The following is an 18,905-nucleotide window of genomic DNA, read 5'->3' on the forward strand; positions in this document are numbered from 1 at the left end:
CGTGGTGAAAACAAGAGAGTGCCTCCAAAAACTGTTACTGTGAACAAGGATTACTATAATGCATTCGTTAAGTACAACTTTAAGAACTGGTCCGTTACCCTAAAACGACTTAAATCTCATGAAAAAAAGTAATTTGCATATGTGTTCAGTTAGTACAAATAATTCTATGGAAAAAGCGTAAGTTAGCCATTCTAAAACAAAAGAAATGCACGCGGCTACAATTTGTTTAAGGAAAATTTTTACTTCAATGATGTTCTTAGTTTGCCAAGGATTGGCCTTACGTGATCATGTTGACGAGTCTTCTAATTTTGTCAATCTTCTGAAATTACGTTCCAGTGTATCATGACATGATTAATGAAATTACAACATTGATAAGAATTTTGATTCAACAAAGAAAAGAACATGATTTGTATACATTAATGTCGGACGAGACATCCGATATATCAGAGAGCAGATGTCTGTTTTCGTACTGTTGATCAAAATTTTGTTGTTCGTGAGTTGTTTTGTGGTTTTTGTGAGCTCCCATTTATTCATTCAAATACCCTGTTTAAATCTGTGAAGGATATATTATTAGGCCTAATATATTATGTGTCTGGTAATAACAATTGTCGTTGGCAATGCTATGATGGCGCAACAAACGTGAGTCGTTGTCTGCGAGGATTACAGTCACGGATAAAAGAAACTGAACCCAAGGCTATTTACGTTCACTGCTTCGCACATTCCCTAAATTTAACTGTTCAGGACTCATTTAATACCATTCCAGTATTAAGAGATATTCCGTCAATTCTCTAAGATTTGATTTGATTTATCCGTGGTTCACCCAAGACGCTAGGAAAATTCGGAAATCTTAAACAGTTGATTTCAGATACTCATGGCTATGAAGTTGGTCGAGGTGCCCAAGGAGGTGGTGCATGCGTGTTGTGCAGTGATGCCTGTACTACCGATCGAGATCACTTGGTGTTGTGTCTCCGTTGTGCATAGATAATAATTATGAAGTTCTTTTGCAATTTATTAATGATACGCAAGATGAAAGAAACGATGCTGATGCAAAATATAAAGGATTTCTAAAATGTCTTCAAAAATTTGAAACCCTGTTTCATACCAACATGATAATGCAGTACTTCAAAAAGCTTCATTGAATTTCCACCTTGCTCGAAATTCTGTAGATGCTGTTTTATCTTCAATACAAAGAGCCAGAAATACAGATATATTTATATCGCATTGGGAACGCACCAAAGAAAAATGTGATGCATTGCAATTAAGCCCCTCCACTGTTTTCATGCCCTAGAAAGTGCCTTCAAAATTAGGAAGTAGTGAAAAATATAATTCATCATAATTTCAAGAAAAGTTTCGAATTTTATTTTTTAGGTAATGCATCAAACAGTAGGCGGCTTTAAAAGGAGATTTCCACCCAAAACAATGTCACCTTGTCAAAATAGAACAGGTTTTAGTAGGTAAAGAAGACAGTAGTTACATTAGTCCTTTTTACGGGGACTATCTCGACTGTATAAGATTGACACTTCATAGCGATATTTCGCTGGATGAGGTAAATCAGCTCAATGTTAAATTAGATAGCTTTGAAAGCATAGCGCAGTACTTGATTAGGACAGAGGACGACAAGTGCTTATAGAATATAAGTCTGTATAACACGATACCAGACTTCTTTTAAAGACACATGTACTGCAGAACGTTCGTTTTCTGCACTTCAGAGACTGAAAACTTACACAAGAGCCACCATGACCCATGACGGGTTAATTCATGTAGCATTATTGAACATCGATTCTGATCTCGCAACGGAGCTGAATCTGCATCTACATCTACACGGATACTCTGCAAGTCACACTTAAGTGTCTGTCAGAGCGTTCATCGAATCATCTTGACAATAATTCTCTGTTATTCCTATCTCGAACAGCGCGCGGAAAAAATAAACACCTATATCTTTCCCTGCGAGCTCCGATTACCCTTATTTTATTATGACGATCGTTTCTCCCTATGTAGGTCGGCGCCAACAAAATATTTTCGCATTCGGAGGAGAATGTTGGTGATTGAAATGTCATGAGAAGATTCTGCCGTAACGAAATACGCCTTTGTTTTAATGGTGTCCTCCCCAAATCCTGTATCATGTCAGTGACACTCTCTTCCCCATTTCGCGACAGTACAAAATGTGCTGCTCTCCTTTGAACTTTCTCGATGTTCTTCGTTAATCCTATTTGGTAAGGATCACAGACCATGCAGCGGTACTCCAAAAGAGGACGAACAAGCGTAGTGTAGGCAGTCTCTTTGGTAAATCTGTTACATTTTCTAAGTGTTCTGTCAATAAAAAGTGGTCTCTGGTTTGCCTCCTGACAGCAGTTTCTATGCTTTTTTTCCAGTTTAAATTGTTTTTAATTGTAATTCCTTGGTATTTAGTTGAATTTACGGCCCTTAGATTTGACTGATTTTTCATGCAACCGAAGTTTAACGGATTCCTTTTAGCACTCATGTGGATGGTCTCAAACTTCTCACTATTTGGGGTCAATCGCCGATTTTCGCACCATTCAGATATCTTTTCTAAATCGTTTTGCAATTTTTTTTGATCTTGCAAATGAGTTACTAGACGATAAACGGCGGCATCATGTGCAAACAACCTAAGATCACTGCTCAGATTGTCTCCTAAATCGTTTATATAGATACGGAACAGCAGAGGGCCTATAACACTACCTTGTGGAACCCCAGAAATTACGTCTGTTTTACTCGATGCGTTTCCGTCAGTTACTACGAACTGTGACCTCTCTGACAGGAAATAACGATTCCATTCACAGAACCGAGACGACATTCCATAAGCACGCAATTTTGCTACAAGCCGCTCGTGTGGTACAGTGTCAAAAGCCTTCCGGAAATCTAGATACATGGAATCAGTTTGAAATCCTTTGTCAATAGCACTCAACACTTGGTGTGTATCAAGAGTTACTTGCGTTTCACAAGAACAATGTTTTCTAAATCCGTGTTTATTGCAGGTCAATAGACCGTTTTCTTCGAGGTAATTCTTATGTTCGGACACACTACATGTTGCATATCGACGTTAATGATATGGGTCTGTAATTTAATGGATTACTCCTACCACCTTTCTTGAATATTGGTGTGACCTGTGCAACTTTCCAGTCTTTGGATACCGATCTTTCATCGAGCGAGCAGTTGTATATGATTGTTAAGTATGGGGCTACTGCGTCAGCACGCTATGTAAGGAATCTAACTGGTATACGGTCTGGACCGGAAGACTTGCTTTTGTTTAGTGATTTGAGTTGCTTCACTACTCCAAAGCTATCTACTTCTAAGTTACTTATGTTGGCAGCTGTTCTCGATTCGAATTCTGGAATATTTATTTTTTCTTCTTTGATGAAGGAATTTCGAAAGGCTGTGTTTAGTAGCTCTGCTTTTGCAGCACTGTCGTCGACAGCATTTCCCGTAGTATACTTTACGTACTACCAGAAACTCTTTGAAGTTTCTGACAGGTTTCGAGACAAAGTTTCGGTTTGAAACTATTATAAGAATTTCGCACTGATGTCCGCACTAAATTTCGAGCTTCTGTAAAAGATCGCCAATCTTGGAGATTTTGCGTTCGTATAAATTCGGCATGCTTTTCGTTTTTTCTGCAACAGTTTTCTGACCAGTTTTGTGTAACACGGGGGATCAGCTCCGTCGTTTGTTAATTTACTTGTTAAAAATCTCTCAATTGCTGTCGATATTATTTCTTTGAATTCAAGCCACAACTGATCTACACTTACATTGTTAATTTGGAAGGAGTGGAGATTGTCTCCCAGGAAGGCGCCAGGCGATTTTTTATCTGCTTTTTTTGAGCAGGTATATCTTTGGAGAATTTGGGGTTTACAATAGTCAGTCTCGCTACGACAACCCTGTGTTCACTAATCCCTGTATCCGTTTTGATATTCGTTATTAGCTCAGGATTGTTTGTTGCTAAGAGATCAAGTGTGTTTTCGCAACCGTTACTGCTCGAAATAATTTTCAGAAAATGCGTTTAGCACAATTTCGGACCATGTTTTATGCAAACCTCCGGATTTAAACATACGTTTTCGCCAACGTATCGAGGGTTAATTTAAGCCACCACCAGCTATAATTGTATGTGTTGGATATATGTTTGAAATTAAACTGAAGTTTTCTTTGAACCTTTCAGCAATTGTATCATCTGAATTGGGAGGTCGCTAAAATGATCCAGTTATTATTTTATTCTAGTCAGTTGCCAACCTCAATTCAACGAATTAATCAGCAAAACAACTGTCAGGAAGAGCATGTTTCAGTCTCTCCCTATCTAGGCAAGTGATCATATAATTTAAGTTACTTCTGTAGCATTTACGTTTACTATAATTATATAGGGGGTAAATGTGCGTTTCAAAGTGTGACATGATGGGCATACCCCGAGATTTTCAAAAGTGAGTGCCTATGCATCTAATGCTAAATCTATTTTTACAAGTAAAGGGACCACTATGGACTAATACTGATAGGTTAAATTTTGCTTCCCTCTTTAAACGAAATATAACATAATGGTTCAGGATTGAAAGCATTATTACCATTTTAAGTAACCCATAACTTACCCATGGTACTTCTCATCAGGATTAAATGTTACACAACTGCCGAATGTTATCGGTAACTGGAAGAAGACAATATTACAAAAATAGTTGTTACAAAATGCATGAAACGATTTCTCATAACAGTACAGAATGTGTGCTTAGGCATGCAGGTCTAATAAAATGTCCTGTCTCTTGAATGGAAAGTGTTCAACTCGAGCCATGTATGAGAAGTGAAACGTATTCTGCAATGCACTTCACAGTGGGAGTATTCAGTCAAACAAGTAATGCTCTTTAGAAGTGGCTATCCACACGAATCTATATCCTGCTGCTGTTTGGAACTAGGATGATGAATCTGTGTAACTTCCTTTTACCGAAGGAAACAGCATTGATACATAGCTAAGACAAGCATATCAGACAAAAATTGCAGTAGTCTCTCCCAACAGACATCATGCTAATACCATGTAACATTGTCTCTGGCCTTGATAATGGCCTCAGTTTGGCGAGGAAGATAATCCACAAGGTTTATCTGGTATGTCATATCCAGTTGAAGCCATTCATTGGGGATTAGATCCAGGAACACCGCAGTTTAAGCAGGAATGTTGATTGTTACATCTCATCCTCTGTTCCAAATAGTCACAGACATTTTCTATGGGATTGAAACTGGCAATTTGGTGGCTCATTTGAGGTATGAAAGGGTGTTCATCAAACTAGGAACTTAGTCTCATAGCTCTCTGAATATGGCTGTCGCCATCTTTGAAGGGAAATGTCCATGACATACACATCAATATGTGGAAGAAACGGCAACACGCGGTCACCAAGAATGTTGACATAAAGTTCTTGGTACATATTAATCGTCACCTGAATGAGTAGGGTCAAATCATAGTCCAAAGAAACATTGTGTAAACATCACACAACCAACTCTGGCCTGAAATAGCTCTTTACACCCTGCAGTTTAAACACCTGACTGGACTGCTGATTGACACCTTACTTCCTTTGGAAAAGAACCAAAGTCAGGACTGGTTGGACCACACTCCATGCTTACAAGTCAGCTACTGCCCAATTTCTGTGTTGTTTTGCCCACTGAAGATTTGCAGCTTTATTTCCTACTGTTATCAATGGTCATTTACGAGGGTGTGTGACCCCTAATGTCAATTGCATTTAGTGTCATTCTCAGCGTTCTCTCAGAAACTAGTTGAGATGTGCCTGCATTAGCTGGCGGCAGTAATTCCTGTCAAGTCTTCAAACTGATTGTCACTGATGAGGCGTGAGACTTATCTCTGGTCCCTGTCAGAATCTTTTTATATCCACTGTTCTTACTCCATGTTACATGGTTGCAAATAGTATAATATTCCTTGTTGGTACTTTGTACAGTCCACAATGATACATTGGACAGGATGCACCAATAGATCTGGCACCTGTGTCCTTGGACATGTCCAAACATTACAGTTCCTTTCTGCCATTTCGTCACATCTAAATTCCATTCTTCTTATTGCACTGATTCCGTACAGCTGACTGACACACATACACACCTTGTCACTTCAAATGGTTCAAATGGCTCTGAGCACTATGGGACTCAACAGCTGTGGTCATAAGTCCCCTAGAACTTAGAACTACTTAAACCTAACTAACCTAAGGACATCACACACATCCATGCCCGAGGCAGGATTCGAACCTGCGACCGTAGCAGTCGCGCGGTTCCTGACTGAGCGCCTAGAACCGCTAGACCACCGCGGCCGGCACACCTTGTCACTAATATGAATTATGTCAGTGTTCGATGACCAGATGATCACCTGGTATTACCTCTACACCACCTACAGTGCCCCAAAGTGACCAGTCTGCTCTTTTAAAGAGGAAAGTAACACTTTGTCTGGTTAGCTTATCAGGTGTGTTGTGTTGGACAGACACACAATATGACCTTATTGAAACTCAGTTCACTGGACTAACTGAGCTCGTAGACACCATTCTGGGACGCCTACAGTGTTTACATCACAAAATGTCATGCTGGAATAAGACTTCAGTTATTCAGTAAGTCCAACACAGTTAAATTTTTTTTTCTGAAAACAACCCAAAGTGTGAGTTTCAGTCATTTTTCCACTTATACAGGAAGTCAAATATTGCACCATTTATTCGGAAAACTTAGTGAGGTGGTGTAGTAATAAGACATTGGACTCATATTCGGGGGGACAGCGGCTCAAATATCGATCTGGCCATGCAGATGTAGATTTTCTGTGGTTTTCTTAATTAGTCGAGCTAAATGCTGGGATGGTTCTCTTAAAAAGGACATTGCCTATTACCTGCCCAATCCAAGTTTGTGCGCTGCCTCTATTGACTTCTTTATCAATGGTGTATTAAACCTTATCCTCCCTTCATTCTGGAAACAACTCCTAGGCTGAGGCTTAGCGATTTCTCTGCAATATAATTTCTTCTATGAATAGAAAACAGTTGAGGCTTTCGTGACCGGTTCTTGATGTACTGCTTGTTGACACTCATTTCAGGATCTTTAGCTTAATGTCATTCAACCATTTGCCTGATGATTCGCAGCACAGGAACTTGACACCATCGAAGATTCATCCTGAATTACTGGTGGCAGACGAATATCCTGAAACGAGTGCTAACGGGCAACGCGTCTTCCAGGGGTGCTAGTTCAGATACAGGTGAGCCTCTGTGAAGTTTGGAAAGTAGGTGAAAGAGACTGTCAGAAAGTAAGCTGTTAGGGCAGGTGTTTAGTCTATTCTACATGTACATGTACATTTACATCTATACTCTGGAAACCACGTTGTCGTTAGGACGTGACGGAACAACTTAATGATTCCAGATGGAACGACAACGTACTTTTGTACTGCGATGAATATTATGAGATGGCGGACGTCAGAGCCATGGGATCACCACTGTCTCCAGCAGTCGCAAATTTCTTCATGGATCACTTCGAGGAGCAGGCACTGCAAACTGCGACATTACGGCCGTCTTGCTTTCTACGATATGTTGATGACACCTTCCTGACATGGCCTCATGGTGAAGATACACTACAGGAGTTCGTCGGTCACATGAATGGTGTCCATCCCAACATTAAATTTACTATAGAGATGGAGAAGCACGGCAAGCTACCATTCTTGGATGTTTTGGTTGAGCGGAAGGCAGGAGGCCAGCTTGGTCATTCAGTGTACCGGAAACCAACACACACTGATCGGTACTCGAACGGCAATAGTTTCCACCACCCTGTACACAAGAAAGCGGTCCTGAACACGTTGGTTCATAGAGCCAAGATTATCTCTGACGACGACCACCTTCCGTCTGAATTGCAGAACTTAAAACGTGTTTTCGGGGAAAATGGATACAGCAAAAGAGACATCGCAAACGCTTTCAAGGGCCACCGACGAAAGACATCTGGTGAATCAGTAGAAGAGGCCAAACGGATTGCGTTACTGCCATATTGTGGAGCAACTAGCAGCAAGTTAGGACGTCTGCTGCAGATACATGGGCTAAGACCAGTGTTCCGGCCCGCCCACAAGATACGAGATATGTTGCGCCCTGTTAAGGACGACATTGTCTTCGAGTGTCCGGCGTGTATGGTGTACCCTGTGAATGTGGCAGCATGTATATCGGACAAACAATTCGCACGGTTGCGGAACGTTGTACTGAGCACAAGCGCCCTATTAAAAAAAGGGAGCTTGACAAGTTGGCCATAGCGGAGCATTGCCTAGAAAACGGACATAAAATACACTTTGAAAATACAAAAGTGTTGGATCATACATCTACATATTGGGACTCCGTTATAAAGGAAGCGGCCGAGATTCGTTTAAACAACAACAATGTCAAAAGAGACCAGGGCTACATACTCAGCAGGGCATGGGGGCGGGCGTTGGACATCGAAAGAAAGCAAAGACAGATGCGCGACGCGGGAGCGGCAGTTTCAAACGTTGCGCCTGTCCCTGGCGCCACTTGACGTCACCGGTGCTGCCAAGGGCAATAGCTCCGCTAGCTGTCCGGGTCGACTTACGCGCGCGCGCCACATTGGGTCTATCTGATTGGCTGCTGATGACGTCATCATGCCTATTTGAGAGATGTTCATCGAAAGCTCGAGGATTTTATTCGAATTGACGCGGCTTGAAAACCGAGAACGTTTTATTCCTGTATGCCGTAGCGAAAGACTCCGAGGACACATCTGTATTCGTTATTTTTCATTTCATAAATTTCTCCCGAATCTGGTGCTAGGCCAAGCGCATGTACACACTGCAAACTCGCAACCAATGTGCAAGTGAGAGCAGTTGCATGAAATCCGCGTGGATAAGAACAAGCTCTCATACGGTTGGGCCAGCCGCGTGGCCGGCGTACATGCGCTCACTTGACTGTCATTAGCATCGTCAATCCTAGGCAACTTCCGTCAACGTTCGCCAAGCGCATTCACTCTCTCACTCGTACCCCACAGGGCGCGCGGGCCACGCGGTTAGGCCACGCCGCTGCAGCACTCTAGTAAGAGCACTGCCCCTAGAAGGTAAGGTCGCAGTCCAGCACATAGTTTTAATATGATGGGAAATTTCGAAACAGTACGCTCTCTGTTGCAGAATGAAAGATTCGGTCAGTCAAATACAGTTGTGGAACGTTCTGGCAGATAAAAACTGTGTGCTGGATCGGGACTCCATGGGAACTTAGGCATTCGCGGGCAAGTGCTCTATTGAGGTTTTTTTTCCGCTAATTGACTGAGGTATCCAAGCATGACTCTCGATTCGCCCTCACAGGTTTAGTTCCGCCAGTATCTCTGTGAAGTTTGGAAAGTAAATGAGAGGTACTGGAGAAACTAAAGCTGTGATGGGGCGACGTGAGTCGTGCGGGGATAGCTCAGTTGATAGATCACTCGTGCAGTGCTCGCTAAAGGCATAGGTCTCAGCTTCGAGTCCCAGCCCGGCACACTGTTTTAATCTGTCAGAAAGTATCAAAATCAATGGAGACTCCACAGCATAATGAAAATTCGTTATGGAAACAATCAGAATGGAAGCGCTGAGACAACAACAACTAAGTGCTTCACAGCAAGGCACCTCGAATGATTTCTTTCTCGTATCTGACAGTGATTCGGATTCCCCGCCAGACCCATTGTTGATATAGAGGAAGGCTCAGAGATATTTGGGCTTCATACCACGGTTGCAGCTTGTTCCCGCAGAGCGTACTACTGCAGCTGCCAGCACATCTTGTGGAAGCATCCACTGGCGCGAGATTGCCTGTAAATACGCGCACGTGTCCAGCAGTTCTCGCTGTTTGCTGAGGCGTTCGATACATACCATTGATATCAGAGTTATTGTCCTTCTTGTGTTTATGGTTTTCAATTCGGAATGCTCCTTGGACTGTTTGCGCACTCTTACGAAGACTGTCTGTACACTTTAGATTTTGCTTCTGGCAAGGCTTCACTTCGTGATCTCTGTCATCATAGATTTCGGACGTGCTTTCCATTTCGCTGGACGAAACTGAGAGCTCCTTTTCAACTCTGTTTATTAGCCGATATCGATTTTGAAGTGTTCAAGCCCTCCAGATTTAGGTTATTCGTTATTTCCCTAAATCGCCCGAGGCAGATGCCAAGATGGTTCCTTTTAAAAGGCACGGCCGATTTCCTTCTCCATTCTAGAGACAATCCGAGCTTGTGCTCTGTCTCTAATGACCTCGATGTAGAAGGGACGTTAAATCCAATTTGCCTTCCTTTGAAGTGTTCAAGGCCTCATCATTAGACACACGAGGTAAATGGAAATGTCGTGTGACTAGGGCCTTCCGTCGAGTAGACCGTGCGCCGGGTGCAAGTCTTTCGATTTGACGCCACTTCGGCGACTTGCGCGTCGATGGGAATGAAATGATGATGATTAGGACAACAGAACACCCAGTCCCTGAGCGGAGAAATTCTCCGACCCAGTCGGGAATCGAACCCGGGCCCTTAGGATTGACATCCTGTCGCGCTGACTACTCAGCTACCGGAGGCGGACGACACACGGGTGTCAGCTGACATAATGTGCAGCTGCAAAGTATATTATTACATAAACTTGGATCATCATCAAATATGACTCCACCTTTACTGGCAACACTATGTTGCCAGCAAAGCTGAAGCCATATTTGATGATGATATATGATTATGAAATAATGTATTTTGCGGTTGCAGAGTTTGTCGATGGTTACTTCGTGTATCTGACGAAGCTTTGAGCCCTTCGAAATTGATAGGGCTTAATAAAAGATATTTATTACGGCTGTGTAAACTGGGTATCGTAATAAAGAGACTAAATAGTTCATTGCTCTCCGCGAAGATAGTATTTCGGAATTAAAAAAAAAGATATATAATATTTGTTATTCCAGAGTCAATTATAATCCCAACTTTTCGTAATGTGTAACGGGAAGTCAAATGAAAACGAGAAAAATGGAAAAAAAGTAAGTAAACTGTTTATACCCGCCCGGTTGGCCGTGCGGTCTGACGCACGGCTTTCCGGACGGGAAGGAGCGCCTGGTCCCCGGCACGAATCCGCCCGGCGGATTTGTGTCGAGGTTAGGCGAACCGGCCAGTCTGTGGATGGTTTTTAGGCGGTTTTCAATCTGCCTCGGCGAATGCAGGCTGGTTCCTCTTATTCCGCCTCAGTTACACTATGTCGGCGATTGCTGCGCGAACAAGATCTCAACGGACGCGTACACCACCATTACTCTACGACGCAAACATAGGGGTTACACTCGTCTGGTGTGAGACGTTCTCTGGGGGGGGTCCACCGGGGGCCGAACCGCACAATAACCCTGGGTTCTGTGTGGGGCGGCGGAGGGGTGAAGTGGACTGCGGTAGTCGTCGTGGGGCTGTGGACCACTGCAGCTGCGGTGGGGACGGAGCCTCTCCGTCGTTTCTAGGTCCCCGGTTAATATACAACAGAATACAAAATTGTTTATTGTTTCAAAAGTAATCCCCATAACTGTTTATACATTGTGAGATAAGACGGTTAATGCCGTGATCGAAAAATGTGTGCCAACAGAATCATGATTATGTATCCAGCCATGCACCTCTTTGTCCAAAGCAAATCTACGGCTACGAATGTCTTTCTTCAGTGCTCCAAAAATATGGAAATCGGATGGGGAGGGATCGAGACTGTATGGAGTTTGTATAAGGGCTTAACAGTGAAATTTCTGCAGCGTAGTCCAAACGCCCAATAATATTGACGGACAGCATCATTGTTTTGCAGTATAATGCCTGCCCACATATTGCCACGATCGTTTCGACTACGATGCAGATATTTCGCTGGGAAACCTTTACACATCCTCCATACAGTCTCGATCTCTCCCCATGCGATTTGCATATTTTTGGAGCCCTGAAGAAAGTCAGTTGTGGGCATCACTTGCTTCGGATGAAGAGGTGCGCGCCTGGGTATATTCACGGTTCCGTGAAGATATTGATCACCTTGTATCACAGTGGGGTAAATGTATTGACAGTTACGAGCTTCACTGCAAGTTTAAACGCACCCAAAACCTCTCAGACAAACAGAAGCTAAACGATGTCCAAGTTACCGTAAGTAGGGCTATGCATGAAGCGTTCAGTGAATTCGAAAGTAAAATTCTATGTACCGACTAGACAGAAAATCCTAGGATGTTCTGGTCTTACGTTAAATCAGTAAGTGGATCGAAACAGCATATCCAGACACTCTGGGATGATGATGATGGCATTGAAACAGAGGATGACACGCGTAAAGCTGAAATACTAAACACCTTTTTCCAAAGCTGTTTCACAGAGGAAGACCGCACTGCAGTTCCTTCTCTAAATCACCGCACGAACGGAAAAATGGCTGACATCGAAATAAGTGTCCAAGGAATAGAAAAGCAACTGAAATCACTCAACAGAGGAGAGTCCACTGGACCGGACGGGATACCAATTCGATTCTACACAGAGTACGCGAAAGAACTTGCCCCCCTTCTAACAGTCGTGTATCGCAAGTCTCTAGAGGAACGGAAGGTTCCAAATGATTGGAAAAGAGCACAGGAGTCCCAGTTTTCAAGAAGGGTCGTCGAGCAGATCGCAAAACTATAGGCCCATATCTCTGACATCATGTTTTTTGCTCGCGTATCATGACATATCTGGAAACCCAGGATCTACTCTGTAGGAATCAACATGGATTCCGGAAACAGCGATCGTGTGAGACCCAACTCGCTTTATTTGTTCACGAGACCCTCAAAATATTAGATACAGGCTCCCAGGTAGATGCCATTTTCCTTGACTTCCGGAAGGCGTTCGATACAGTTCCGCACTGTCGCCTAATAAACAAAGTAAGAGCCTACGGAATATCAGACCAGCTGTGTGGTTGGATTGAAGAGTTTTTAGCAAACAGAACACAGCATGTTGTTCTCAATGGAGAGATGTCTACAGACGTTAAAGTAACCTCTGGCGTGCTACAGGGGAGTGTTATGGGACCATTGCTTTTTAAAATATATATAAATGACCTAGTAGATAGTGTTGGAAGTTCCATGCGGCTTTTCCCGGATGATGCTGTAGTATACAGAGAAGTTGCAGCATTAGAAAATTGCAGCAAAATGCAGGAAGATCTGCAGCGGATAGGCACTTGGTGCAGGGAGTGACAACTGACCCTTAACATAGACAAATGTAATGTATTGCGAATACATAGAAAGAAGGATCCTTTATTGTATGATTATATGATAGCGGAGCAAACACTGGTAGCAGTTACTTCTGTAAAATATCTGGGAGTATGCTTACGGAACGATCTGATGTGCAATGATCACATAAAATTAATTGTTGGTAAGGCATGTACCAGGTTGAGATTCATTGGGAGAGTCCTTAGAAAATCTAGTCCATCAACAAAGGAGGTGGCTTACAAAACAGTCGTTCGACTTATACTTGAGTATTGCTCATCAGTGTGGGATCCGTACCAGGTCGGGTTGACGGAGGAGATAGAGAAGATCCAAAGAAGAGCGGCGCGTTTCGTCACAAGGTTATTTGGTAAGCGTGATAGCGTTACGGAGATGTTTAGCAAACTCAAGTGGCAAACTCTGGAAGAGAGGCGCTCTGCATCGCGGTGTAGCTTGCTGTCCAGGTTCCGAGAGGGTGCGTATCTGGATGAGGTATCGAATAATTGCTTCCCCCTACTTATACCTCCGGAGGAGATCACGAATGTGAAATGAGAGAGATTCGAGCGCGCACGGAGGGTTTCTGGCAGTCGTTCTTCCCGCGAACCATACGCGACTGGAACAGGAAAGGGAGGTAATGACAGTGGCACGTAAAGTGCCCTCCGCCACACACCGTTGGGTGGCTTGCGGAGTATAAATGTAGATGTAGATGAAGATTACTTGTGAAATAGTAAACAATTTACTTACTTTTTCCCATCTGTCTCGTTTTCATTTGACTGTTCCTTGTATGCCGTCTGATTCCCTGATTTTTTTATCACAGCGATTCGTCAAAGTATTCTTATTTCCACAGTTTCGCTACTGTTGGGTCGTGAAACAAGAGAGGAAGTAGCGGACGTTTCTCTCGTATTCGAGATCAACTCGAAAACGAGATGTGTTGGTGGTTACCTTGGCTGCGGCAGGACTTTCCATCGGCGAGCAGCGTGAAGCCTGGGCGGCACTCACACTGGAAGCTGCCGACGCTGTTGGTGCACAGCTGGTCACAAGGGTTCGAAGAGCATTCGTCCACATCTGCAACACACGGGAGCCGTGGTAGCGCCCTGTATAAAATTGTGTGCCTAAGCAAGGTTGGTCGAACAATGCAGTGCCGTACTACACATGATTCCATTAGGTGCCATATGCCATTGCCTCTTCAGATCTAAATTTCTTACATAGCCAATTATTGGAGACCTGTATTTAAATGTGGACTTTCAATTACTGTTGAACTTTGCATTTCTCACACTGCCGAATCATTTCCACTAGTGAAAGATCACGAATTTTTTTCGAAATATGGGCAGGCCTTTAATCAAGTATTATGTGTTTTGGAATTGCACACTACATTGCGAACATTATACAAAATGTCGTGGTATGGCGCATGAATCTCTGAAGAGCGGTTCTAGGCGCTTCAGTCTGGAACCGCGCTGCTGCTACGGTCACAGGTTCGAATCCTGCCTCGGGCATGGATGTGTATGATGTCCTTAGGTTAGTTAGGTTTAAGTAGTTCTAAGTCTAGGGGACTGATGACCTCAGATGTTAAGTCCCATAGTGCTCAGAGCCATTTGAACCATTTTGAAGAGGGTCGGCGAGGAGAGTCAGTGAGACAGACAGACACAGACAGACACAGACACACACACACACACACACACACGCACACGCACAGAGAGAGAGAGAGAGAGAGAGAGAGAGAGAGAGAGAGAGAGAGAGACGATACATACCAATAAAGCGTATTTTCAGATATAATTGCAGGGGGCAAAAAATCGGTAAGACTCTCTGACTCTCGAGCCTTCCACAGTATGGAAACCACAATTCGCATTTGCTTTGTCGTAACTGAATTAGCTGCAGAGTGAAGGGAGGCGATAAAGAACACCCATCTTTTGTTGTGCTAAGCCGACTTCCTTCACTGTCTCCTTATTTGCTCTATTGGCAACTGGAAGAGAAATTTTCCTCGTTAATCAGATGGTGAAATTACTAGGTGTGACTCAAAAATGGTTGAAATGGCTCTGAGCACTATGGGACTTAACTTCTGAGGTCATCAGTCCCCTAGAATTTAGAACTAATTAAACCTAACTAACCTAAGGACATAACACATACCCATTGCCGAGGCAGGATTCGAACCTGCGACCGTAGTGGTCGCGTGGTTCCAGACTGTAGCGCCTAGAACCGCTCGGCCACCCTGGCCGGCCTAGGTGTGGCAATAAAGTAATGACACTGATGTGAAAAAATGTTGTTTACCGTTTTAGTCAAGTTTAGTGTTGTCTCCTTCAAAGTAGTTCTCTTCTGAATGCACACACTTTTTCCAGCGCTTCTGCCATTGTTGGTAACATTTCTGGAACTCATCTTCTGTAATATCCTCCAAGACCCTCGTCACAGCTTTTTGGACATCTTGTGTTGTTTGAAAATGGTGTCCCTTGACCGCCGTTTTGACTCTTGGAAATAGAAAAAAGTCTCACGGAGCGATATCTGGTGAATAAGATGGCTTTGATAGTACTGAAATTTGTTTTGAGGTTAAAAATTGTTGTACTGAAAGAGCAGTATGGGATGGCACATTTGCACAAATCTTTCTTATACCAAGGTCTTCAGTTACCGTTTCTCGATTGATGTTCAGTTTTTCTGCAATCATTTTCACGGATAATCTTCGATCAGATCATACGAGTTCACGCACCCTGGCTAAGTTGACGTCCGTTCGTGAGGTTGATGGTCGTCCACTGCGGTCTTCATCTTCAACATTCGTCCTGCCTTCACTAAACATTTTATGCCAACGAAAAACGAGCTCTTGACATAGCCTCCTCTTCAAAAGCCTTCTGAAGCTTACCGTAAGTTGTCGTCGCGTTTTCACCCAATTTAACACAAAAAGAAATGGCATACCGTTGCGCAATATTATGCGGTTCCATTTCCGTGACGAGATACACAAACACGTGTTAACTTATTACAGTACAACTCAAGACTGGGCAGTTGCTTCGATGTGCCACTTGGACTAGAAGCAGCTTATAGACCAAGGTCAAAGATATTGTGCCTATGCAAGCCTTCAGGGTTGCCACATCTTGCAAAGAAAATCAATCTCATTATCTTATTGTCGCACCTCTTATTTATGACAGGTAATTTAACACAGCTGCCACCGAATTCTTTGCCTTGCTGAGGTACTGGGTATAATCCCAGCCGTACTAAAATCACATCGACTACAGACTATGATGTCATTGGAGAGAGTAGCTGTGGAAGTGAAACAAACTGCACAGCTTATAGGACTCGAAATTAGTGAATTAAAAATTGAGTATATGAAACTCCGTAGAACAGGGAACAGTAACTTGAATAAGTGGACAGCAGCAGGTTTTCATTTTGAGCATGTAGAGGGTTTTGAATACCTAGGGGAAAGTAAATTCCATGTTCAGTGAAATAAAAGCCCGCATTTTAAGTGGTAATAGGTTTTGCCATATACACTCCTGGAAATGGAAAAAAGAACACATTGACACCGGTGTGTCAGACCCACCATACCTGCTCCGGACACTGCGAGAGGGCTGTACAAGCAATGATCACACGCACGGCACAGCGGACACACCAGGAACCGCGGTGTTGGCCGTCGAATGGCGCTAGCTGCGCAGCATTTGTGCACCGCCGCCGTCAGTGTCAGCCAGTTTGCCGTGGCATACGGAGCTCCATCGCAGTCTTTAACACTGGTAGCATGCCGCGACAGCGTGGACGTGAACCGTATGTGCAGTTGACGGACTTTGAGCGAGGGCGTATAGTGGGCATGCGGGAGGCCGGGTGGACGTACCGCCGAATTGCTCAACACGTGGGGCATGAGGTCTCCACAGTACATCGATGTTGTCGCCAGTGGTCGGCGGAAGGTGCACGTGCCCGTCGACCTGGGACCGGACCGCAGCGACGCACGGATGCACGCCAAGACCGTAGGATCCTACGCAGTTCCGTAGGGGACCGCACCGCCACTTCCCAGCAAATTAGGGACACTGTTGCTCCTGGGGTATCGGCGAGGACCATTCGCAACCGTCTCCATGAAGCTGGGCTACGGTCCCGCACACCGTTAGGCCGTCTTCCGCTCACGCCCCAACATCGTGCAGCCCGCCTCCAGTGGTGTCGCGACAGGCGTGAATGGAGGGACGAATGGAGACGTGTCGTCTTCAGCGATGAGAGTCGCTTCTGCCTTGGTGCCAATGATGGTCGTATGCGTGTTTGGCGCCGTGCAGGTGAGCGCCACAATCAGGACTGCATACGACCGAGGCACACAGGGCCAACACCCGGCATCATGGTGTGGGGAGCGATCTCCTACACTGGCCGTACACCACTGGTGATCGTCGAGGGGACACTGAATAGTGCACGGTACATCCAAACCGTCATCGAACCCATCGTTCTACCATTCCTAGACCGGCAAGGGAACTTGCTGTTCCAACAGGACAATGCACGTCCGCATGTATCCCGTGCCACCCAACGTGCTCTAGAAGGTGTAAGTCAACTACCCTGGCCAGCAAGATCTCCGGATCTGTCCCCCATTGAGCATGTTTGGGACTGGATGAAGCGTCGTCTCACGCGGTCTGCACGTCCAGCACGAACGCTGGTCCAACTGAGGCGCCAGGTGGAAATGGCATGGCAAGCCGTTCCACAGGACTACATCCAGCATCTCTACGATCGTCTCCATGGGAGAATAGCAGCCTGCATTGCTGCGAAAGGTGGATATACACTGTACTAGTGCCGACATTGTGCATGCTCTGTTGCCTGTGTCTATGTGCCTGTGGTTCTGTCAGTGTGATCATGTGATGTATCTGACCCCAGGAATGTGTCAATAAAGTTTCCCCTTCCTGGGACAATGAATTCACGGTGTTCTTATTTCAATTTCCAGGAGTGTATTTAAGAAGCTAATGACTTCTAGGATGGTAAACTGACAGCTCAAAGTGACTAAATATAAGGTTATGATTAGGCCAGTAGTTATGTATGGATGTGAAGCACTAACCACCACTGTTTAACAGCAGCTCAGAATATTTGAACGACGAATAGTGAGGAAAATTTATCGAGGGATCCGAAATAATGGTGGTTCTTGGGGAGCAAGGACAAATTATGAGTCGGATCGTCTCATACAGAGTGCTGACATTGTAAGGCTAATGAAAAATAAAAGAATAGCCTGGCTGGGGCATATCTTAAGAATGGAGGACACTAGAACTACAAAGAAAGTCTTCCAGTGGAAACCGTACAAAAAAAAATCTTCCAATGAAAACCGATAGGAAGAAGATTAAAATGAAGACCTCGTAAACGATGGCTGGATGACGTGGATGAAAACATCAAAGCCCGTGGAATCAGAGAAAGCAGAAAGAAAGTAAATGAGAGAACAGAATGGAAGGAAACTGTTAACCAGACAACGATCCGCGCAGGGTTGTTAAGCGACAAGAAGAACACAGACTGTGATTCAACAAGAGCACCAAAAAATCTACGACTTTATGTCTTCGGATGGACGTTCTAATTGTTTAATTTTTCCTAGCTCTTCAGCAGAGAGCGATGTTATCCATTTTCTGCGCTGCATATCGTTGCTTAAAGCCTACGCACTTCCTGTATAGAACAACAGTCAGCATCCTGCCAGGGTCTTCAACAAACGATGTACATCACCCGACGTAGTGTCCCCGACATTCAACATTAACACCGAACTGGATCAACCAGTAACCACATTTTTCTATCATCCACTACAAAACTGGTCGTTTTTTAAGGATATCGAAAATCAGCTAC

General features: G+C 44.1%; 1 protein-coding gene across 1 annotated transcript in view; it reads right to left on the reverse strand.

Annotated features, from left to right (window-relative positions):
- Positions 1 to 18,905, reverse strand: part of LOC126224081 (epidermal growth factor-like protein 8) — a 184,426-nt gene that overhangs the window by 23,543 nt on the left and 141,978 nt on the right. The window contains exon 7 of the mRNA XM_049942203.1: positions 14,091 to 14,213. Coding sequence (XP_049798160.1) covers positions 14,091 to 14,213 — 123 coding nt within the window. The remainder of the gene's footprint in view (positions 1 to 14,090; positions 14,214 to 18,905) is intronic.

The sequence above is a fragment of the Schistocerca nitens genome, chromosome 1, assembly GCF_023898315.1.
Source record: "Schistocerca nitens isolate TAMUIC-IGC-003100 chromosome 1, iqSchNite1.1, whole genome shotgun sequence".
NCBI lineage: Eukaryota > Metazoa > Arthropoda > Insecta > Orthoptera > Acrididae > Schistocerca > Schistocerca nitens.